Source organism: Mobula hypostoma, chromosome 4 (genome assembly GCF_963921235.1).
Source record: "Mobula hypostoma chromosome 4, sMobHyp1.1, whole genome shotgun sequence".
Classification (NCBI taxonomy): domain Eukaryota; kingdom Metazoa; phylum Chordata; class Chondrichthyes; order Myliobatiformes; family Myliobatidae; genus Mobula; species Mobula hypostoma.
Window position 1 is genome coordinate 9,662,451 of NC_086100.1, and position 25,056 is coordinate 9,687,506.

Sequence of the window (25,056 nt, forward strand, 5' to 3'; positions counted from 1 at the left end):
CTCCGTGCCCTACCATTCTCTGTGTAAAACCTACTCTGGTTAGTTCTACTGAAGTGTAACACCTCGTAACTGTCTGCATTAAATTCATTCTGCCAATTTTCAGCCCATTTTTCCAGCTGATGCAGATCCCGCTGCAAGCCATGATAGTCTTCCTCACTGTCCACTACACCCCCAATCTTGGAGTGATCCGCAAATTTTCTGATCCTGTTAATCACATAACCACAACTGTACTTCCTCTAGCAGATTGGGTTTTGCTGCAGATTCCAGCAACTGTCGTCTCTTCTTTCTCTTCTCAGTGACATACTGAGTGAGACCAGAAAGCAAGCTGATAGATCATGTGATACAATCCCAAGGAAATGTAGAAAGGTCTCCCTAATATTGATTGCCAGGTCTACACCAGTTAAATTATAACCTCACCATTGCTGCTTTAGAGTACCTTCTGTTTACAACATCAAGGCTGATGGTTGAGGGGTAATAACTTCCTGAACCTCGTTCACAACATAGGAAACATAGAAAACATAGAAAATAGGTGCAGGAGTAGGCCATTCGGCCCTTCGAGCCTGCACCGCCATTCAGTATGATCATGGCTGATCATCCAACTCAGAACCCTGTACCAGCCTTCCCTCCACACCCCCTGATCCCCATAGCCACAAGGGCCATATCTAACTCCCTCTTAAATATAGCCAATGAACTGGCCTCAACTGTTTCCTGTGGCAGAGAATTCCACAGATTCACCACTCTCTGTGTGAAGAAGTTTTTCCTAATCTCGTCCTAAAAGGCTTCCCCTTTATCCTCAAACTGTGACCCCTCATTCTGGACTTCCCCAACATCGAGAACAATCTTCCTGCATCTAGCCTGTCCAATCCCTTTAGGATTTTATATGTTTCAATAAGATTCCCCCTCAATCTTCTAAATTCTGGCGAGTATAAGCCTAGTCGATCCAGTCTTTCATCATATGAAAGTCCTGCCATCCCAGGAATCAATCTGGTGAACCTACTGACTCACTTCCAACATTACAAGGATTATATTCTAATTACTCCAGGGATTGTAAAGCACTTTGACATGTTCAACAGTTTATAAAGGGGCTATAAAATAATTCTTTGAGCAGTCTTCAGAAAGGAACAGTTAACTGAGGGAGAGAATGGGCGTGAGCCAGTCTCCGTTACTTCAGATTCACATTGCTCATTTGTTTTTTTCATGCAGCCCGGTGCTATAGTGTACATCAGGAACAGATGCTGAAATAATTTTGTTTCATTTATCTATTTAGCTTCTGAAATTTTTAATTGTTTTATTTATTTAGTGTATAGAAACAGTACAGCACAATACAGCCCCTTTGGGCTATAATGTTGTGCCAATCTTCTAATCTACTCCAAGTTCAATCTAATCCTTCTGTCCCACATAGCCCTTCATTTTTTTTCATCCATGTGCCTATCGTGGGTGGGGTTACGTCTTTACCAAAGGAAATGGAAGGCACTCCTTCCCTCTGCTAGCCTGCAGGTCACCCTTGGGCAAGGTGTAGCACTTGCTTAGTAGTATGGTGGCTGCTGCGTATCACGTTCTGGTTATGTGACCGCTGATGGCAGGCAAACAATCTCTGAAGAGTATTGATAATGGCTGGGGTCATCCGTCTTGTAAAGACACTGCCCTGAAGAAGGTAATGACGAACCACTTCTGTAGAAAAATTTGCCAAGAACAATCATGGTCATGGAAAGACCATGATCGCCTACGTCATTTGACAAGGCACATGATGATGATGATAATGTGCCTTTCTAAAGATCTCGTGAATGTCCTTAATGTATTTGCCTCTACTATCACCCCGGTATTGCACACACACCAACCACTACGTGAATATCTACCTCTGACATCCCTTCATAGGAGGGGTGATTGATAAGTTCATAGCCTAAGGTAGAAGGAGTCAACTTTAGAAAACCTAGCGCATTTATTTTTCCTACATTTACACACTTAGTCCAGCGGTTGTGGAGCATACGGATCCCTTCTTTGTAGAAGTCGGCGTCTTGGACCTCCAGAAGTAGTCCACAGTAGGGGTAATTCATAAGTTCGTGGCCTATGGTAGACATAGATGAGTTATTAACTTCAAACTTTCTGCATTTTCACTCAAAGAGTTGAACTGCACATGCATGCAACAAGAGCTGTGTAACTCATCTGTTTCTACCTCAGGCCACGGACTTATCAATCACCCCTGCTGTGGACCACCTGGAGGTCCAAGACGCTCTTGTTACATGCACGTGCAGTTCAACTCTTTGAGTGATAACGCAGAAAGTTTGAAGTTAATAACTCATCTACTTCCACCTTAGGCCACGAACTTATCAATCACCCTGCTGTGGACCACTTCTACAAAGAAGGGATCCGAATGCTCCACGGCCACTGGACTAAGTGTGTACATGTAGGAGGGGACTATGTTGAAAAATAAATGTGCTAGGTTTTCTAAAATTGACTCCTCCTACCTCAGGCCGCGAACTTATCAATCACCCCTCGTATATCTTAAAGTTATGCCCTCTTGTATTAGCCATTTTTGCCTTGAGAAAAAGGCTGGCTGTCTACTCTATCTGTGCCTCTTAACATCTTATACACCTCTATCAAGTCACGTCTCATCCTTCTTCATTCCAGAAAGAAAAACCCCAGCTCACTCAGCATAGCCTCATAAGACATGCTCTCTAATCCGGGCAGCACCCTGGTAAATCTCCTCTGCACCCTCTCTAACGCTTCCACATCCTTCCTATAACGAGGTGGCCAGAACTGAACAAAATACTTGAAGTATTTTCTTGTGCAGTTGGAATTGGAATTTTTTTTTTATTATTACCTGTACTGAGACACAGTGAAGAACCTGTCTTGCATGCTGTTTATATAGGTCAGATCATTACACAGTATATTGAGGTAACAGAAGGTAAAACAATAACAGCGTAGAGTCTAGTGTAACGGCTATGCTGAAAGTACAGTGCGGATAGACACAGAGATCAAGGTATGTGGAAGTTCTAAGTTCTTTTGCATTCTCTCCCTCAGGCCTATCACACTGACCGTTGCCAAGTGCTGGGACCCCACTCCTCGCGCCTGTTTCACACTTCCCAGAAGTAAGTCCTTTCCAGAGATTGTACATTGATCCTGAAGAAAAATATTTGTATAAGACATGGGAGAAAAGAGGATGAAATGAGACTTGCCATCTCTTATCGGTGTCACAGAATTTGCAGCACAAAATCAGGACCTTCGGCCCAACTCATGCATGCTGACTGTTGGTCAGTGAGCTCAGTCCTGTCTGCTGGTGTTTGGCCTGGAGCTCCCTGAACCTCTCCTATCTATCCTCTTATCTAAATGGCTTGTGAATGTTGCCAATGTGCCCGCTTCAGCCGCTATTTCTGACATCTCGTTCCAATACGCAATACCTTTTGTGTGAAGAAGTTGCTGCTGACGTTACCTGTATACTTCAGATTTTAAACCTATGCTCTCTTGTTTTACCATCCCCTGCATGGGAAAAGTACTATGTGCTTTCACCCTGTCTATGTCCGTCATGATCTTCGCAACACTCACAACATGCTGTAGGAACTCAGCAGGTCGGGCAGCATCCGTGGAAACGATCAGTCAACGTTTCGGGCCAGAACCCTTCGTCAGGACTGAAGAGGGAAGGGGCAGAGGCCCTATATGATCTTCATGATCTTCTATACTGAACCTCTGCCAAGTCATCCCTCAATCTCCTACATTTCAGGGAATAATGTTCGAGTCTACACAACCTCTCCTTATAACTCAGGCCCCCAAGTCCAGGCAACATCCTGGTACATATTTACTCTTCTAGTTTACTAACACGTTTCCTATAACAGGGTGACCAAAACTGTACATAGTATTCCAACTGAGGCCTCACCAATGCCGCATATACCTGTAACGTAACTTTCCAACTCCTACACTCTGTGCCCCGACCAGTGTGCCAGACACTTTCTTCAACACCTGTCTACCTGTAATGACGCTTTCGGTGAACTTGCACTGTGAGGTCCCTCTGATTTGTGAATCTCTCCAGGACCCTAGCATTCCCTGAACAAGTCCTACCCCGGTTTCAGCTCCTTAAGTGCAATATCTCACATTTATCTGGATGTGCACAACGTGTTAAAGATTTGCTTTGATTTGTCAAATGTACATCAAAAATTACTGTGGAATGTTTCGTTTGCTTCTTAAATGTGCTGTGGGCGCTCCGCAAGTGTCACCAAGCTTCCTGCACCAACATAGCGTGCGCAAAACTTACCAGCCCTAAGACAAACATCGTTGGAACGTGAGAGGAAAACCACGCCATCACGGGGAGAATGTACACACAGCGGTGGGAATTGAACCCCGATTACTGATCACTGGCACTTTAAAGTGTTGTGCATACCCCTACGCTAACATACCCCACTTGTCAGTCCTCAGCTCCTATAACGAGCTAAACAGGATCCCCTGTGATTTTTCATAGGCTTCTACACTACCACCTCTTCAGGTATCGTCAGCAATTTTTGTTTCTGTGGCTCTTTGTTTTCTATTATAAACTCTCCTGTAAGAATGAACGATGTAAACTTCTCATGCTGTAATCTAACCCTCCTTCCACTGGGTGGAGCTGGAGCACAGCAGTGACAGGGAGGTCCAGCCACAATAAGACTGGATTAGACAATAAGGCATGGAATTGAATTTATTATCTCAAACTGATGGACAGATCCGTCATAATAAAAAAAAAAGATGAAGAGAAAATGGGAAATTTTCTGGAGGTGTGAGTTGGGATACATCTTGTGACAGGGCAATACAAACACAGTTATGGAAGGAAAAGTGGAGGAATACTTAGGCTATGTCCACACTATGCCGGATAATTTTGAAAACACCAGTTTCAAGTAAAAATGACAGGTATCCACTCTACGCGTTTTTCAAAATATCTCTGTCCACACCAAAACGGATACTTGGGCGAATCTACTCCTACTGGGCATACGCAGACACATCTACAGAAAACAAGCGAAGAGGAAATGGTACAATATTTACATTTCCGTGGTGGCGTTGTGCAATTTCCATAGAATAAAACCAGAGTACCAACAACAACAGCGAAAGAAAGTTTTCAGTTTTCAACAATGTCTTCGAGGAACACAAAGAAAACCTCCGCTGGAAAATTCAGACCGGACTTCTCTGTTTAGACAGACAATGAGGTCGAGCTGTTCCTGTGAGTTACAAACGACTACAAAGTCAGCAAAGCAGTGGAGATGTTTAATTCCAAACAAGCTATTAACGTGGACAATAAAGTAAACAACACACGCATGAAGCCGTCCTCTACCCAAGATCAACATGAGAGTGGAATCTTCTGCCGCCAGACCTGCGCAGTATTTCTGACATTAATATTTTTAAAGATAGACTCAATCAAATCAACTTAGGGGATCTAGTCAAAAAAGCTCACTTTACAATTTAACTCTCACGCCGTTCACACTGACTGCGCGCTATAACAGTGGTGGTCAGTCAGTGACAGTGCCGGTTTGGAGACCCCGGGGTACAGGAGGTCGAGGGTACGACCACCACAGACTGGGAGACCGGAGGGTACGGGCAGAAGAACAGAGGATGCAAACACAGAAACCAAGGGGACCAGCTTGAAAGCCACCTCCAGTTTAAATTCCATGTGGAATATTTTGGAAGATCAAGAACCAAGAACAGCCATCCGGCAGCGCTTGCGCAGTCCCAAACAGAAGCAGAAAAAGCATTGTTGTTGTGGTGTTGTCATGACAATGTTTTAAAATCTCTCCGTTTACCCCATACACACTGCAACGTGAAACCATCGTTTTCAAATTTACACACTCTGGAGAGTGTTTTCGAAAATCTCCGTTTTCGGGGGATGAAAACGCCGGTTCAGTGTGGACGGAGGGTCAAAACGAAGAGAAAAGGCTTCGTTTTCAAAATTATCCGGCGTAGTGTGGACGTAGCCTTAGAGTCACAACACAGAAACGGGCCCTTTAGCTCTTGTACTTCATGTCAAACATTTAAACTGCCTAGTACCCGGACCACGGCCCTCCAGACCCCTCCCATCCATGTACTCATTCAAACTTCTCTTAAATGTTGCGATCAAACCCTCATCCACCACTTCTCATTCCAGTCTCTCACCGGCCTCTTGAGTGAAGAAGTTCCCTTTCATGTTACCCTTAAACATTTCTCCCTTTACCCTAGAGCATAGACATAAGAGTAGAATTAGGCTATTCAGCTCATCGCATCTGCTCTGTCATTTCTCCCTCAACCTCATTCTCCTGCCTTCTCCCATTAACCCTATCTATACTGATAACCCTATCTATACCGGATAACCCTATCATCACTGATAATTTTGTATGCAAATGGTCTGGTATCCTTTTCAAATCAATGCTTGTGCTGCCCTTGTGGCCGTTCTGGTTTGGGTGATACAGCCAAAGAGGTTTTGATGTGACTCTGGAGTATATTTGATCTTAAAATAGTCATAGTCATACTTCATTGATCCCGGGGGAAATTGGTTTTCATTACAGTTGCACCATAAATAATAAATAGTAATAAAGCCATAAATAATTAAATAGTAATATGTAAGTTATGCCAGGAAATAAGTCCAGGACCAGCCTATTGGCTCAGGGTGTCTGACTCTCCAAGGGAGGAGTTGTAAAGTTTGATGGCCACAGGCAGGAATGACTTCCTATGACGCTCTGTGCTGCATCTCGGTGGAATGAGTCTCTGGATGGATGTACTCCTGTGCCCACCCAGTACATTATGTAGTGGATGGGAGACATTGTCCAAGATGGAATGCAACTTGGACAGCATCCTCTTTTCAGACACCACCGTCAGAGAGTCCAGTTCCATCCCCACAACATCACTGGCCTTACGAATGAGTTTGTTGATTCTGTTGGTGTCTGCTACCCTCAGCCTGCTGCCCCAGCACACAACAGCAAACATGATAGCACTGGCCACCACAGACTTGTAGAACATCCTCAGCATCGTCCGACAGATGTTAAAGGACCTCAATCTCCTCAGGAAAAAGAGACGGCTCTGACCCTTCTTGTAGACAGCCTCAGTGTTCTTAGACCAGTCCAGTTTATTGTCAGTTCGTATCCCCAGGTATGTGTAATGCTCCACCATGTCCACACTGACCCCCTGGATGGAAACAGGGGTCGCTGGTACCTTAGCTCTCCTCAGGTCTACCACCAGCTCCTTAGTCTTTTTCACCACGAAAGAGACATAGATAAGGTGGATGGTCATGGGCTTTTCCCCAGGGAAAGCAAATCAAAATTGGGTTTATTATCACCAGTGTTCTGAGTATTGTGAAATTTGTTGTTTTGTGCCAGCAGGACTGTGCAAGACAGAGAAAATTGCTATAATTTTCAATAAAAAATTTAAAAAGAAATAATGAGGTAGTGTTCAAGCACTCATAGACTGCTCAGAAGTCAGATGGCAGAGGGGAAGGAGATGTGTCTGACTCATTGAGTTTGTGTCTTCTGGCCTCTATACCTTTTCCCTGATGGTAGTAATTAGAAGAGGGCACACAAAATATTTAGGGTGAGAAGGGAGAGATTTCATGGGAACCCGAGAGACAATGTTTTCACCCAGGAAAACGTACAGTCACACAAAAAGAATTATATAGACCAAGTCCCAGAGTGTCATGGCCTGAAGATTAACGTTGCATGGGATTTTGTCCTGCAGTTACGATTCTGTAGGAACGAGCATGCAGCAGTTCCTCATCTTGCAGCCACAGACGAATGTAGTCCAGCTTGTCTTCCACTGAGTAAACACTGGAGGGCAACACTGGTGGGAAATTAGGGAATGGTTGAGGCAGATACATTAATAGCATTTAAAATGTACTTGGACAGGTACGTGGATAGGAAGGGTTTAAAAGGGGTATGGGCCAAACACGGACAAATGGGCCTAGCTTAGATGGGAACATTGGTCGGCATGGGTGAGTTGGGCTGGAGGGCCTGTTTCCAAGCTGTGTGAATTGGTGACTGTACTAACATCTGCTTGTTGTGTCCTACAGGTGAGCCCATCCGCCCAATTGATCCAGCAGCCTGGGTTTCGCACACTGCAGCCATGACGGGAGCCTATCAGCCCTATGGTATGAGCCCGTCCATGAGCACCATTACTTCCACCAGCTCCTCCATCACCAGCTCCATCCCAGAAACCGAACGTAAGTCCCACCTGCACGTTGCCATTGATCGCTTGCCTGGCATTAACGCAGCACGGCTCTCAGATCACCGAGCTGCTCAGCTTATCGCTCCACGGTTTGCTTGTGTCTGCGCGCGCCTGCATTTGCCTGGGTTCACCCGGAAGTTACAATGCATTTCGTGCCAGAAGGATGGAAAGATTCTGTTATACAACACACAGTGAAATGCTTCATTTGCATTAGCGAACGACACAACTTAAGGATGTGCAAGTGGATTGGTGGGGTGTGGCTGCCTGCAAGTTGGCCGTAGATTCGATACCAACATAGCGTACCCACAACCTTTGGAGCAAAGGAGGATAAGAGGCAACTTAGTCAAGGTGTACAAGATGATGAGGCATAGATTGAGTGGATGGCCACAGGCTTTTTCCTCAGGGTGGAAATGGCTAATACAGGGGGGCATAACTTTAAAGGAATGTATGGGGGGGGAGAGTGTCAGAGGTAGGGTTTTTGTACAGAGTGATGAGTGCATGGAACACACTGCTAGGGGTGTTGGTAAGGAAAGGTACTTCAGGGACACTTAGGAGACTCTTGGGCACATCCAGGAATCTAGTGACCCATTGATGGTTCAACTCTCCTCCCTACCATAGGTAGATTATGATGGCTCTGAGCCAAGAAATCTATCTCAAGCACGCCAAGGAAAGTGTCAAAACTCCAAACCTAATGAAGTCGTAAATCTCTTCTTAGTCTCAAAGCAATGGGTGGCGTAGCAGTTAGTGCAACGCTATCACAGCCTGGGGCATTGGAGCTTGGAGTTCAATTCTGGTGCCACCTGTAAAGAGTTTGTATGTTCTCCCCATGATGTGTGGGTTTCTTCTGGGTGCTCTGGTTTCCTCCCAGATGGTTAATTGGTTGTTGTAAATTGTCCTATAATTAGGCTAGAGTTAATTAAGTGGATAGCTGGAAGGGTCCGTTCTCGGCTATATAAATAAATAAATAAATACACAACAATTCCAAGCACTCCACACAAAATGTTGGAGGAACTCAGCTGGTGATTTAGCTTCAATGGAAATGAATAAACAGTCGGCATTTTGGGCCAGGGCTGAAGAAGAGTCTCGGCCCGAAACGTCAACTGTTTATTCCTCTCCATAGACACTGCCTGACCTGCTGAGTTCCTCCAGCAGTCTGTGTGTGTTGATCTGGGTTTCCACCATCTGCAGAATTCGTTTGCTGCATTCACGGTGAAATCTGTAGCTTAGGTTTGGGTGCGCGGACGATCCTGCCAGCTGGCGGCAAAGGGTTTAGATGATGTCCTGTCACTTACACCAGAGCCCACATCAACAGGAGTTGATTCATGTACTTATTCATCCTGCAGGCTTCGATGATTTCCATCTATCGATTCACAGTGACATCGTCACCATTGTCAAGGCGATGGCATCTCCGGAATCAGGCCTGGAAGTTCGAGACCGGATGTGGCTTAAAATAACAATCCCAAACGCTTTCATTGGTATGTGTAACCCAGCCAGTAGGCCAGTTAACTGTGTAGATTGGAGTCAGAATCAAATTTATTATCACTGACTGATGTGCCATAAAATTATGATGTGAAATTTGTTGTTGTACATCAGTAGTAAAGTGCATAGACATAAAACTACTATAAATTACAAGAATAAGTTGTTGGTGGTTGTCTATCATATCCGATGATGACAGGAAACCTGTGTGGGAAGAGCCATTGCACTGGGATAGTTCCACAGAAGTCCAGATCCGGTGGTATGAACAAGCATCACAAACTGGGGTCTTCCCTGGTTGCAGTGGATGACCACGATGCCTTCTGTGCCTTGTCCTGCCCTTCGCTCTGCACGGAGCATTACAGAACCACCCTCCTGGCCGTTGGATCTCCCTGTAGATCTCACCTGCCAGGTCTGCTAATGCTGACTTTGCATCCTGTCTCACTGGGGTATGGGGCTGCCGGCTACCCCTCACCTGGTTCAGCCTGCCAGTCGAAGTGGGTGTACCGGGTGTGGCGGCTGTCGCATGCAGAGAGCTACTTGGAGCCACAGGTGAGAGCTGGGTGTCAGGAGGGGACCAAAGACAAGTCATCTGATGTGTTAACGTCCAGAAATTCAAAGCTGCTAACTCTCTACACTCCTTAACCTCCAATGTAGACGGGTGCCAGGTCTCCATCCTTCCCATTTTTGAAGTTAACAATCAGTTCAAGTTTTATTGTCATTCAACCATACAGGAGTACCCATGAATACAACCAAATGAAACAATATTACTCTGGGGCCAAGGTACAAAACGTTGTATCAACACTTATATATAGTACCTTATATACACTTATATACAGTCACACAAAAAAAATATAGCCCAAGTCCCTGAGTGGCATGCCCTGTAAGTCGATGGTGCATTGGTGTTATCGGCAACAGCGAGCAGTTTTCAGCAATCCATAGATGAATATATGCATGCACACATGCAATCTAGCTTGTCATTCCACTGCGCAAACACTAGGGAGCAGTAGTGCTGGGAGGGGTCAGCCCCCAACCCTGCCTGGATGCCACACTGCACCACCTCTGGAGTCTCCTCTCCAGGGCGGCTACAACAGGCAAGCCTGCGGCTTGAAGCCTAGACCTCACTACGGGGCCACGCAGTCTGTCTCACCAATAAACAAAGGAAACAGACCTGCAGTATTTTACATTACCAATTTTCAACAGGGTCTTGCAGTCGCAAGAGAAGCATCCAAGACAATTCTTTACTGATGTTGAGTGAAAGGGCGTTTTTGAGGCCCCAGTCAATCAAGTGACCTATCTTATTCCTGTACACTAACTCAACATGGATGTTGCCCTTTTAAGGCAGCATCTCCTGCAGATACCACTGACTTGCCTGTGATTGGTGGGTGAAGACCACTACTCTTTTCATTTCTGATGAAAACTCTTCAACTAAACCTCAAGCTCTTTTTATCCATTCTGAACAGCTGAGTATTGCCAGATTTTTGTACAGTTTGCAACATGCATCAGTCACTGAAAGCAAGCATGCAGGTACAGCAGGCAGTGAAGAAAGCTAATGGCATGTTGGCCTTCATAACAAGGGGAATTGAGTATAGGAGCAAAGAGGTCCTTCTGCAGCTGTACAGGGCCCTGGTGAGACCACACCTGGAGTATTGTGTACAGTTTTGGTCTCCAAATTTGAGGAAGGACATTCTTGCTATTGAGGGAGTGCAGCGTAGGTTCACAAGGTTAATTCCCGGGATGGCGGGACTGTCATATGTCGAAAGATTGGAGCAACTGGGCTTGTATACTCTGGAATTTAGAAGGCTGAGAGGGGATCTTATTGAAACATGTAAGATTATTAAGGGATTGGACACACTGCAGGCAGGAAGCATGTTCCCGCTGATGGGTGAGTCCAGAACCAGAGGCCACAGTTTAAGAATTAGGAGTAGGCCATTTAGAACGGAGTTGAGGAAAAACTTTTTCACCCAGAGAGTGATGGATATATGGAATGCTCTGCCCCAGAAGGCTGTGGAGGTCAAGTCTCTGGATGCTTTCAAGAAAGAGATGGATAGAGCTCTTAAAGATAGTGGAATCAAAGGTTATGGGGATAAGGCAGGAACTGGAAACTGATAGCGGATGATCAGCCATGATCACAGTGAATGGCCTACTCCTGCACCTATTGTCTATTGTCTATAAGAAAGCTTTGGTGCCTAAAGTCCAATCCGTCACAGGCAAACCCTTCCTTCTTGAGCACGTTAACGTTGAGGGCTGCCACAAGAAACAACATCCATCATCAAGGACAACCACCACCCGGGTTATGCTGTCCTCACTACTACCATCGCACAGGACGTGCCACACCTCCAAGTTCAGGAACAGTTATTACACTTCAACCATCAGTCACCTAAATAGGCGTGGACAACTTCAAACCCCACTACTCTGAACTGGTTCTACAATGCACCGACTCACTTTCAAGAAGTCTTTACAACTCTTGTTCTCAGTATTGATTTGGTTATTTGCTTATTTTGTCTTCTTTTGCACATTGGTTGTTGGTGTTTGTCTGTCTATGTACAGTTTTTTGTAAATTCTATTGTATTTATAGTTTTTTCCTGTAAATGCCCACAAGAAAATGAATCTCAAGGTAGTATATGGTAATGTATATATACTTTGATAATAAATTTACTTTGGACTTTGAATAATTTACTTTTCAACAAATACTTTAGTTTAAAGCAGTGGAGGCTATGTCAGTAAATACATTTAAGATAAGGTTGGATAGATTTTTTCATAGTAGGGGAACTAAGGGTTATGTGGAAAAGGCAGGTAGGTGGAGATGAGTCCATGGCCAGATTAGCCATGATCTTACTGAATGGCAGAGCAGGCTCAATGGGCCAGAAGGCCAACTCCTGCTCCTATTTCTTACGTTCTTAAAATGTAGTTTGTCTTTCACCCCAAAAAAGATGTTGAAGCAGGTTTTTTTGAGTTAACACGTTCTTAAAAATGTTATCAGCACTGAACCATTATGGTCAGGAAAGCTCTTCCTGAAAGAGCAGAAGAAGAGGAGTCAACAATAATCTACAAATTCTTAATTAATGAAATTTGATTTACATTCTAACTGTTTGCAAACTAAAACAGCGTGAGCAGAAACTATAGCTGTCTGTCCCGTAAACACAGAAATTTGTCTGGCATTTTGTAAAAAATGCATATAAAAGTGTTTACTCGCTCTGTGATAATTGACTGAAGGGAAACATTTGCATATTATGCTGATCTTAATGGGTTAATTGTTTCAGAAATGGAGATTGACTGACTGACTGTCTACCATGCGATTACATCTCTCCAGGTTCTGATGTCGTCGACTGGCTCTACAATCATGTCGAGGGCTTTCCAGACCGGCGAGAAGCCCGAAAATACGCCAGCAACTTGCTTAAAGCTGGCTACATCCGACACACCGTGAACAAAATCACCTTCTCGGAGCAGTGTTACTACATCTTCGGGGACCTCTGTGGCAGTGAGTTGGTCACCTCATCACTACAGGTTGTCTTTGTCAGGCATCCCGTTACAGCCGAGGTTACCAACCATTTTTATGCCATGTACCCCAGCCACTTACCATGGGGTGTTGGGACTCCAGCTTGGGAACCCCTGCATTACAGGATGATGGGGAGGGTGGGGAAGAGTCTCACCAGCATGCTGCCGGGATTAGGGAGCATGTGGACAAACTTGGGTTGTTTTCTCTGGAGAGGTGGCGGCTGATGAGAGACCTCATGGAGATTTATAAAATTATAAAAGGCATTGACAGAGTAGGCAGACAATATCTCTTTTCCCAGTCTTGAAATGTCAAATACATTTAAGGCCATGCATTTAAGGTGAGAGGGAGGTAAATTCAAAAGAGGAGTGAGGGGCAAGTTTTTTTACACAGGGATTGTTTGGTGCCAGGACTGTGCTGTCAGAATTGGTGATGGAGGGAAAAAGGATATAAAGGTGAGCTTTATTTGTTACATGTACATTGAAATACCGAAATGTACAGTCAAATGTGCCATATTGATTCAAATTAAATCAATGAGGATTGTGCTGGGGTGGCCTGCAAGTGCCGTCACACTTCCAGCACAACATGGCATACCCACAACGCACTAACGGTAACCCATACGTTTTGGGATGTGGAGGGCCCAGAGGAGACCCGTGCAATCATGGAGAGAATGTACTAAGTCTTTACAGGCACTGGCGGAATTGAACGCAGGTCACTGGCGCTGAAAAAGCGGTATTCTAACTGCTACACTACCATGGTATTGAAGAGACTGTTTGAATGTGCAGGGAATGGAAGAATAAGCAGAAGGAATTAGCTTAGTTTGGTATTTAGTGCCAGTTTAATTAGTTCAGGGTCAAATGTTTTGCTCTTGTGCTGAACTGTTCTGTATTCTCTCTGAATTTAAAATTAATTAATATCACCCAGATCTAATGAAATTCAGAAATATTGATGGAAATCAGAGGTTGAAAGGTACAATTTAATGTCAGGGATGTGTATACAATATACATCCTGAAATGCTGTTTCTTCACAACTATCCATGAAAACAGAGGAGTGCCCCTAAGGAATGAATGACATTTAAATGTTAGAACCCCAAAGTCACCCCCCCAGCTCCCCCCTCCCGCACATAAGCAGCAGTGAGCAGCAATCCCCCCTCTCCCGCCGGCAAAAAACAACAGCGAGCATCAGCACTGCGACCAAGCAAAGCAATAGCCGGGACACAGACTTACAGTTACCCCAAAGACTTTGTGTTTCTCCTGCTATATGACATACTGAAGGTTCTGTCTCTGCCTGATAGGGGAGAAAGAGGTGTCTCCATTTTCCCAGCGAGCTGGGAGACATAACAAACAGCTCACTGGTTTACGATGTTATAAGTCCGTTATGTCGCTTTTTTCGAGCTCTGTGCCTGAAGATCGCAAAGATCCTGGGTCCCCAGGCACACAGCAGATATTCCAACTCCCTCAATGACACACAGGTCTCCTGTTGTGACACCAACCCTTGATCCGTCCGTCTCCAGAGCCCCGAGATCCTAGGCTTCCGAATTCGAGCTGGGCTCTGAGGCTGAGCCTTTGGCGTGCCGATCAACGGCCAGTTATGATACCCCATGAGCCGATCACATTCCTGCAAAGAACCGTAGTCAGCGTGTAACTCCAGGTCAGGGTCTTCAAAAGAACCCTGAAGGGGAAAAATACAGATATTAAAGATGGAAACAGAGCTGTTTCCGAAGATGCAAGCAAAAGGGTCGCCAATTGGCGCCATTAATCGCCATTAGGAATAAATAGAAAAAGGTCAAGTGTATTTCTAACTATCTCTCAGGACCTGATGAAGGGTGTCAGCCCGAAATGTCGACTGTTTATTCCCTGACCTACTGAGCTCCTGCTTTCTCTTCTAGCTGTGTCAACCACATGCCCAAGAGCTGTCTTATCTATAACACCATAAGACATAGGAGCAGTATTAGGCCATTTGGCCCTTTGCATCTATTCCACTATTCGATCGTGGCTGATTTATTTTCCCTCTCAACCCCATTCTCCTGCCTTCTCCCCATAACTATTGATGCCATTACCTATCAACCTCCACTTTAGCTATACTCAATGACTTGGCCTCCACAGCCGTCTGTGGCAGTAAATTCCACAGATTCACCACCCTCTGGCTGAAGAAATTCCTCCTCATCTCTGCTGTAAAGGGACATCCCTCTTGTTCTCTTGTCTTTGACTCCCCCACTATAGGAAACATCCTCTCTACATCCACTCTGCCTAGGTCTTTCAATATTCAATAGATTTTAGTGAGATCCCCCTCATTCTTCTAAACTTCTGTGAGTACAGGCAACCATCAAACTCTTCTCTTGTACGTTAATCAATCATTTTTTGGGATCATTCTCGTGACCCTCTCCAATGCCAGGACATCCTTTCTTAGAAATGGAGCCCTAAGCTGCTCACAATACTCCAAGTGTGGTCTGACCAGTGCCTTATAAAGTCTCAGCATTACATCCTTGCTTTTGTATTCCAGTCCTCCTGAAATGAATGCTAATATTGCATTTCGCTGGCAGCCAATCCTTTATTCCCACTCTTTGTCTCCTGCCAATCAACCAATCTTCTATCTACCATGGGCACTTATCTTGTTTTAGCATCCTCATGTGTGGCACATTGTCAAAGGTCTTCTGAAAATCCAAGTAAACAATGTCCACTGACTCTCCTTTGTCTATCCTGCATGTTATTTCCTCAAAGAACTCCAACAGATTTGTCGGGCAAGATTTCTCTTGACATCTGCCTCCTCCTCGCTGAATATTTGGCTCGTATATTTGGAATATACAGGGGCATGCTCTTTGTGCTGCCACGGGTATATGCCAGCACGCACTCTGAGACATGTCGTGGACAGACGCAAATATACACTGTGTACGCACGCTCTCAGGTTCCTTGAGTGCACACGCTGCAAGTCAATGCATCGACAATAGACTAGCTTCCCTTCAATCCTGCGACTCGCCACACATTGGTGGGAATCTTGTGCCCAAATTCGTCCCTGCCAATGAATCTCAGTCTTGGGGAGAGTAAACATGGAACACTACAGCACAGTACAGCCTACGATGTTGTGAGGACCTTTTAACCTACTCTAACATCCATCTAACCATTCTCTCCCGCATAACCCTCCACTTTTCTCTTATCCATGTGCCTATTTGAGTCTGAGAGACTCTTAAAGGTATATACTGAATCTGACTCTACCACCACCCCGGCACTATAATCCCCACACCCACCACTCTCTGTGTAAAAAAAAAACCTACCTCTGACACCTTCCCTTTACTCTCCTCCAATCACCTTAAAATCATCCCTCCTGGTATTAGCCATTTCTGCTCTGAGAAAAAGTCTCTGGCTGTCCGCTCTATCATAATGTCTCTTATCATCTATTAAGGTTACACTCATCCTTCTTTGCTCCAAAGCCATGTTCATAAGACACAGTCTCTAGTCCAGGCATCATCCTGGTAAATCTCCTCTGCTTCCGCTCTGAAACTTCCCCGTCCTTCCCATTATGGGGCAACCCAAACTGAACTCGTTTTCAGTGCAGTGCTGGGGTTTAGGGGCTAGTGCTTTGTCCCTTTCTCCTGAGGAATATCATGCATCTCATGGTAAACTTTCCCGCTCCTAGCTGCGGAGGACAGTATTTGGCTGGGCTGTGATACCCCACAGGAGAATATGGCCTGCTACTCTTCCATTCTGCTTAGACAGGTAGTTTATAATTGAGGTTGCTTGCCCCTCTGGAACCAGTGCCTTCAGGAGGAACGGAGCAGGGGTAACCATCATTGAAACTTGTACACCTACGCCCCTTTGCTATGGCGTCTGCTTGCCAGAGGGTTGTGGAGGCTTCATCTCTGGAGGCAGGAGGTGAATATTTAATATTTGATTAATAGATAAATACTTGATGATGATCACTTACAGCGTCAGTGACCCAGATTCAATTCCGCTGTCTGTGTGGAGTTTGTACGTTCTCTCTAACATCTTGGCGACCGTGGCGGATTCCTCTGGGTGTCCCAGTTTCCTCCCCACAGGGGCAGGTTAGTAGGTTAGTTGTGCGGTGTGGGCTCCCTGGGCCGGAGGAGCCTGTTACTGCGTTGTATTTGTGTCTATTGAAATACGGTACGCAATAGGCCCTTCTGGGCCTTCGAGCCGAGCTGCCTAGCAACCCACCGATTAAACCCTATCCTGATCACAGGACAATTTGCAACGACCAGCTAACCTACTAATCCATATGTCTATGGACTGTGGGAGGAAACCAGAGCACCCGGAGGAAACCCAGGGGGTGATGGGGTGAATGTACAAACTCCTTATAGGCAGCAGCAGGAAATGAACCCGGGTTGCTGGTACTGTAAAGCATTGTGCTAACCACTACACCATCATGCCAGCCCCCTTTAAAAGAATAGGGATAAGCAGAGGGACCTTGGGGTGCAGGTCCACGACAACACAAGTGGATAGGGTAGTATTGGGAGGTGCAAAGTACGCTTGCCCTTGCTGGGCACGCCAGTGAGCGTAAACATTGGGAAGTCGTGTTGCTGCTGTATAACACTTCACTTGGGCTGCATTGTGTGCTTCCCTGGCCAGCCCATTACAGGTAGGACGCTGAGGTTTTGGGGAGGGTGCTGAAGCAGGTGGGGTGTGGGGGGTGACACATTAGCGTAGCAGTTGCATAATGTTGTTGCAGCACGCTTTGGATTGACAGCACAGACAACGTGGGCCGGAAGGCCTGGTCCTGCGCTGTTAGAACTTTCCTCCCACGTTCCAAAGATGTGCAGGTTACTGTTAGGAAGTTCTGCACACACTGTGTTGGTGCCACAAGCATGGCAGCACTGGTGGGCTGAATTCAGCACTTCCTCGGACTGTGTCAGTCATTAGCGCAAATGGCACTTTGCACTGTATGGTCGATGTACATGGAACAATTAAACCTAATCTCTCTTTGAAAGGTGGCGTATGATGGGCCGAGTGGCTTACTGCTACCCCTCCTCCCCCTTCTCCTGCATCGAAATACCCTCCCTCGGCCACCGGGCCTCCCTCGCTCTTGCCTTCCAGGCCTGAAGCTGTGGCGTTTGGCGTGTGATAGAACTAATGACGTGCCGTATCTCTTGCTCCCACAGACATGGCCAACCTGACCTTGCACGACCACGATGGATCGAGCGGCGCCTCCGACCAGGACACGCTGGCGCCACTGCCTCACCCGGGGGCCGCGCCCTGGCCCATCGCCTTCCCCTACCAGTACCCGCCACAGCACCCCTACAACGCCCAGCCTCCGGGGTACCACGACGTCACGGGGTTTACCTACGGAGGGGGCAGTGCCGGCAGTCAGCCTAGTGAAGGTGAGGAGCCTGCATTGTGTGGGTAAGGGGAGGGGTGTGTCCAAATTTCTCAACCCCCCCCCCCCCATCCCTACACGAGGTGTCCTCTCACAGCTTCAGAGCATGGAGAGCAGAAGTTGTGTCAACACACACAAAAAATTGGAGGGATTCAAGTCAGGCGGCCTCTATGGAAAGAAATAAACAGTCAACTTCTTAGGGCTGGGACCCCTTCATCAGGACTGTAAAATTAGGGGGCAAGAAGCCAGAATAGGAAGGGAGAGGAGTTGAAATAGGTGTAGCCAAGTGAGGAGGAAGATAGGTAGGTGGCGGAGGGTTGAAGTGAAAAGCTGGGAGGACATGGGTGGAAAAGGGCTAAAGAAGAAGGAATTTGATAGGAGAGGAGAGTGGACCATGGGAGAAAGGGAAGGAGGAGGGACAGCAGAGGGAGGTGATGGGCAGGTGACGAGAAGCAAAGAGGTAAGAAGAAGCCAGAAATGGGAATGTAAAAGGAGGGGTGGGGAGAAATGATCAGATGTTGGAGAAATCTATGTTCATGCCGTCAGGTTGGAGACTGCCCAGACAGAATGTGAGACGTCGCTTCTCCAACCTGAGAGTGGCCTCATTGTGATAGTAGAGGAGACTATGGACCGACATGTCGGAATGGGGAGTAGAATTAAAATGGTTGCCACTGGGAAATGCTCCCCGTTCAAGACAGAGTGAAGGTGCTCATCAAAGCAGTTGCAGTGGTACAAGACGTTGGTGAGACAGCGTTTGCTATGGGAAAGTTATGGTTTTGGCCACTCTGATCTAGGAAAGACACCATTAAGCTGAAAAGGGTTCAGAGGAGGTTGACAGGAACGTTGCCGGGACTCGATGGACTGAATTATGGAGAGAGTGTGAGCAGATCGGGACTTTTTTCACTGGAGAGTGGGAGAATAAGAGGTGACGTTATATAAAACCATGAGGGGCATAGATAGGGTGAATGTAACTCTGCAACCCCAGGGTTGGGCAATCAAGCACTAGAGGGCATAGATATAAAGTGAAAAACTTGTTTTTAGTGGCAGTGGTACAAAGATATAAGAATACCGTAAGTTATAAAATAAGTTAACAGTACGTAGCAGTTACTTGAAAACAAACCAAAACCTACATAGTACGATACAAAGGGATAACAGGGTAGTCCCGATGAAGAGTTTCAGGCCAAAGCATCGACTGTTCATTTGCTTCCATAGATGCTGCCCGACTTACTGAGTTCCTCCAGCATTTTAAATTTATTTTTATTTAGTGGTACAGCGTCAAGCCGGCCCTTCCAGCCCTTCGAGACACGCTGCCCCAGCAACCCCCAACAAACCCGATTAACCCGAACCTAATCGTGGAACAATCGACACCGACCAGTTAACCGACCCAGTATGTCTTTGGACTGTGGGAGGAAACTGGAGAACCCGGAGAAAACAGACACATTGCACGGGAGGATATACAGAGGATGCTGGGATTAACTCCGAACTCCAGACGCCCTGAGCTGTAATGGCATTGTGCTTACTGCCACACTATGCTTTTGTGTGTATTGTACCGAGGCAGTATTCCTGGATTCATGGACCGTTCAGAAATCTGATGGTGGGGGAGAGGAAGGAACTGTTTCTGACTCGTTGAGTGTGGGTGTTCAAGCTCCTGTACCTCCTTCCTGATGATGGTAATGAGCAGAAGGCAGGTTCCTGGTGGTGAGGACCCTCAATGATGGATGCTGCCTCTTGAAGATGGTGGGGAGCTTTGTGACTATGGTGGAGCTGGCAGAGACTGCAATCCGTGGCAGCCTCTTGTGACCCTGTGCGTTGGAGCCTCCATCCCAGATGGTCATGAAACCAGTCAGAATTCTGTCCACTGTGAGAGTGCAGAGGGTGTAGACTCAGCCAGTTCCATCACAGACAAAAGTTTCCCCACTGTTGAGAACGTCTTCGCGAGGCAGTGATTCAAGAAGGTGGCATCTATCACTGGGGACCTCTTACCAGCAGGGAGGAGGTACGGGAGCCTGAAGACACATACTCAACATTTTAGGAACAGCTTCCTTCTCTCCAACATCAGATTTCTGAATGGTCCATGAATTCCTCTTTTACATTATTTATTTATTATCAGAATGTCTGCTATTTTTTTTGTCTTGGACTGTACTACTCCTCGAAAACAACAAATTTCATGGCGTAAGTCAGTAATATTATGCCTGATTCAGATACTGAGGCAACACACACCAAATGTTGGAGGAACTCAGAGGGTCGGGCAGCATCTATGGAGGGGAAATAAACAGTGGACGTTACTGGTGGTTCTGATTCTTGTTGGTAATGAGCCCTGGCTGAGTGTCTGAACCCCCTTCTGCTTGTTTCTGCCCCCAGGGAGCCGGAGCAGTGGGTCCAACCGGAGTGGGAGCGAGCGGCGGGGAGGGAAGGAGAAGGAGGCCAAGGCCGGCGAGCCCAAGTCTGGGGGCAGCGGCAGCGAGTCGGACCATACCACGCGGAGCGGCCTGCGGCGGGAACGGGCCCCCAGCGAGCGCTCGGCCCCCGCCAGCGAGCACAGCCACCACAGCGGCCTGAGCCACCGGAGCCACCACTCGGTGGCGGCCAGCGCCCACAGCCACCACACGCAGCAGTCGTATGGGCCGCCCGGCCTGCCCCCGCTCTACAGCCCGCCCCTGATGATGATGCCCCCGCCGTCAGCCGCGGCACCCCCTGGAGCCCCTCCGGTCCGCGACCTGGCCTCGGTGCCCCCTGAACTAACGGCCAGCCGGCAGTCCTTCCGAATGGCGATGGGGAACCCCAGTGAGTTCTTTGTTGATGTCATGTGACTTGCCTCCTTCATGCTCCGTAAAGAGAGCATCACCTGTTCTGTCGCCCTACTAAATGCAGAACAACTAAAATGCGGACCCTCCCCTCCCCCTGTGTGATGAAGTAGCAGATCTGGAGTGTGAACAGGATTATATTTATTCAGCACTAATCTTGCGAGATTTATCACCATAAATACTTGTTTTTTGCTTTCCTTTCCCCACCCTGCCCTGCAACCTTTAGTCTTTTATAAAACCAGACTGCATTTGTAAATGGACAATACCCTGTCTGTCTGCCTCTTTTTAACACTTTCATCCTTGTAAGGTTTCGTTTTTTTTAAAAAAAGAAAACAAACAGTATTCTGAATCTATTGTAAAACGAACAATCATTTCCCATCTTATTTTCCTATGAAATAATCTCCTGACCCTCTTGTGTGCTTTTCTTTTCCCTTGTCACCACAGCAAAGAATGAAGGGGTGTTTGATTTCCTGTGACGCCAATTGGTAAGCAATTGGGACAGTGAGGTGGACAGCCATCTGCTGGATTGTGTCTGTCAGTCCTCTGTGTGATGTTCATTATGTTTTAGTGGTCTGGTCACCAGACTGGAGGACAGCCCCAGACAGCAAAGGAAAGACACAGAAGAGACGGTCGGTTTTTATCCTTACGTTAAACTCAGTCATTATGTGTACAATTATGAATCACATCATAGACTCCTTCAAGGAAACACCGTAAGCCTTATAATTCATATAGGAACAAACGAGGAACTTCGACAGTGAAATCATATTGCAGACCTTCTGACGTTTTGTGTTTCGTGTAAAACTCTTCCTTTTATGAGTAGCGTTTCACGGCTTGAGTTCGTGGGAAATTAAGTCTAAAGCGGTGTGGATCATCGACACCCCAGGCCGCTGCTTTCCGCACCTCTACCCCTACCCCGCTCCGTCGGTTGCCATTCGGGCGATGGCAAAAAAAAAGAAAAGGTACCTAACAATTGGTGAAGTCTCACTAAGGTCAGAGCAGCAAGTAGAATCAGATCCCTCAGGAACAAACCAACGGACTCTCCGTATAGAGGAGAAAGGCTCCCTCACATAGCCAAGGGTAGCTGCACCCTATCTCACCTCTTCATTCGATCACTGAATCTTAAATTGAATAAGAGAAATATATAACTTGGAGATGTGACCCTGAATGATGGTTTTGTAGCTGAAAGTTGCATTGTATACTTTAATAAAATGGTTCTAGATGATTTCTTTACATCAATTCATTTGGTCACTTGGAAGAGTTACAGACAATTAAAGCACTTCAACACACAGAGAATGGGGGAGTTACTCAGCAGGTCGGGCAGCACCTATAGAGGGGAATGAACAGCTGGCGATCCGAGCCTTGTCTCTTCATCATCTCTGGAATAAAAAAGGTTGAAAGCTTCACTTATTTTCAAAGTATGTATGCTGTATACACCTCCGAGATTCTTCTTCTCCAAATAGCCATGAAACAAAGAAAAACCATGTAAATCAGTTCAGAGAGAACTAGCAAACACACCCCACATGCACAAAAAAAGAATGCCCCCCCCCAGCACAATATGTCACAAGAACAGTGATCACCAGATCTCCCTTCCCTGCACAAAAAAAGCAATGGAAGAACGGGCAAAAACACAGAATATATAAACCATAAGACTGAAAAAAGTCCGTGGTACATAGACCAAAATTCATACATAGAAACCTCGGTAACATTCACCAGCATTATCAAAAGAGAGAAACTTTGGGCACAGTGATAGGCCACACAAGTTCCCTGTCCAGCAGCAGAGCAACCCCACCAGAAATCAGAAAGCCGTCGACGCTCGGCCTCCCCATTCTCCTCTGTGCTTCAGTTTTCCTCATCGCTTCAATTGGCGAATGATGGAAGCTTTAATCAGCAAAGTGGAGTTGAACGTCAGCTCACGTAGAAGCCAGAATAAGAGGGTGGAAGGAGGGGGAACAGCACACGCTGCTAGGTGATAGGTGAGTCCTGATGATGTAAAAGGTGGCTGGGTGGGGGAGAGGGAATGAAGCAAAAAGCTGGGAGATGATGGGTGGAAAAGGTAAAAGGCTGAAGAAAAAGTCTGATTGGAGACGGCCATGAAAGAAATGTAAGGAGTACAAGCTGGCAGGTAATAAGAATTTGGGGCTTATTCTGGCTTCTGCCCCCATCATTACCAGTCCTGGTTAAGGACCCTGGCTCAGAACATCAACTGTTAAAATCCTCTACAGATGCTGCCTGACTTGCTGAGTTCCTCCAGCATTTTGTGTGTGTTACTCTGGATTTCCAGCATCTGCAGAATTTCTTGTATTTATGTATTGGTAATTGCTGTCTGGACTGATAGACCATCCTGCAATGTTCAATGCATTGAAAGACACAACACTTGCATTTATTGTTAAAATTTTTCTGACTATTGTCTTAATTCAAAATGTGCTCTCAGAGCCGTACGGTGCAGAAAGACTGTTCGGCCCAACCGGTCCATGCTAACTAAATGTTCATCCAGTTAGTTAATATCCAATAAACTTGGACCACGCCTTTCCTTCAGCATGGTCAGCCAAAGACGCCACCTTTCAAAGATAAAGAGTGATAGGCTTTACTTGTCTCATGTACAAACTTCGAAACATTCAGGGAAAGGTGTCGCTTTGTGTCACTGGGGAAGCCTGCAAGTGTGACAGTGCTTCCAGAACCAATACAGCATGCCCATAATTTACTAACCCTAACCCGCACGTCTTTGGAATGTGGGAGGAAACCGGAGGAACCCCAGATGGTCACGGGAAGAATGTACAAACTCTTTACAGACGGCAGCAGAATTGAACTTGGTAGCTGAAGCTGTAAGGTGTGGCGCTAAGTTCTACGTTACTTTTGATTTATTAATTAATCCTGCCACCAAGCCACAGTGCGAGATGTGTAAGAGCAGATACTCTACATTTCACAATCTGAGGCCAGCGCCAAGCAGTTCCGGTAAAGGCCAGAGACGGCTAACTCCCTCCAAAAGAGCAGACCTCCTTTCACACCCTAAAAATCAGAGAGCTGCCATGAGCTGATGTATAAACAGCAAACGCTAGAAATAGTCAGCGGGCCAGGCAGCATCCGTGGAGAGGGAACTGGCCCATCGAGTGTGCTCCACCATTCCATCATGGCTGATTTATTATCCCTCTCAACCCCATCCTCGGGCCTTTCCCCCGTAACCTCCGACACCCTTACTAATCAAGAACCTATCAACCTCCTCTTTAAATATATCCAATGACTTGGCCTCCACAGCCATCTGTGACAATGAATCTATTTACTTCTGTAGAGATACAGTGTGGAACAGGCCCTCCCAGCCCAGTGAGCCACACTGCCCAGCGACCCACCTATTTAACCCTAGCCGAACCACAGGGCAATTTACAATGAGCAACTAACCTACTAACTGGTACATCTTTGGACTGTAGGAGGAAACCAGAGCACCCGGAGGAAACCTATGCATTCCAGGATGGAATATTGAAAATCCTAGATGGAGTGGATGTGGAGAAGATGTTTCCTATAGTGGGGGATTCTAGGACCAGAGGGCTCTGCCTCAGAGTAGAGGGGATGTCCTTTTAGATGAGGAGCAAGTTTTTCAGCCAGAGGCCAGTGAATCTATGGAATTCATTGCCACAGACAGCTGTGGAGGGAATGTCATTGGGATAATTAAAGCGGAGGCTGGTAGCTCCTTGATTAGTCAGGGCATCAAAGGTTACGGGGAGAAGGCAGGAGAATGGGGTTGAGTGGGATAATAAATCAGCCATCATGGAATGGCAGACTGGTGTGGCCATAATGAGGTAGGTAGTGAGGTCTAGAGTC

At 46.3% G+C, this 25,056-nt stretch overlaps 1 protein-coding gene across 1 annotated transcript in view; it reads left to right on the plus strand.

The window, feature by feature from the left end:
- LOC134345119 (segment polarity protein dishevelled homolog DVL-3) overlaps positions 1–22,465 on the plus strand; it is a 189,249-nt gene extending 166,784 nt beyond the window's left edge. The window contains exons 10-15 of the mRNA XM_063045299.1: positions 3,022–3,089; positions 7,988–8,137; positions 9,486–9,617; positions 12,929–13,096; positions 18,225–18,443; positions 20,801–22,465. Coding sequence (XP_062901369.1) covers positions 3,022–3,089; positions 7,988–8,137; positions 9,486–9,617; positions 12,929–13,096; positions 18,225–18,443; positions 20,801–21,249 — 1,186 coding nt within the window. The 3' untranslated portion in view covers positions 21,250–22,465. The remainder of the gene's footprint in view (positions 1–3,021; positions 3,090–7,987; positions 8,138–9,485; positions 9,618–12,928; positions 13,097–18,224; positions 18,444–20,800) is intronic.
- Positions 22,466–25,056: the final 2,591 nt, after the last annotated feature.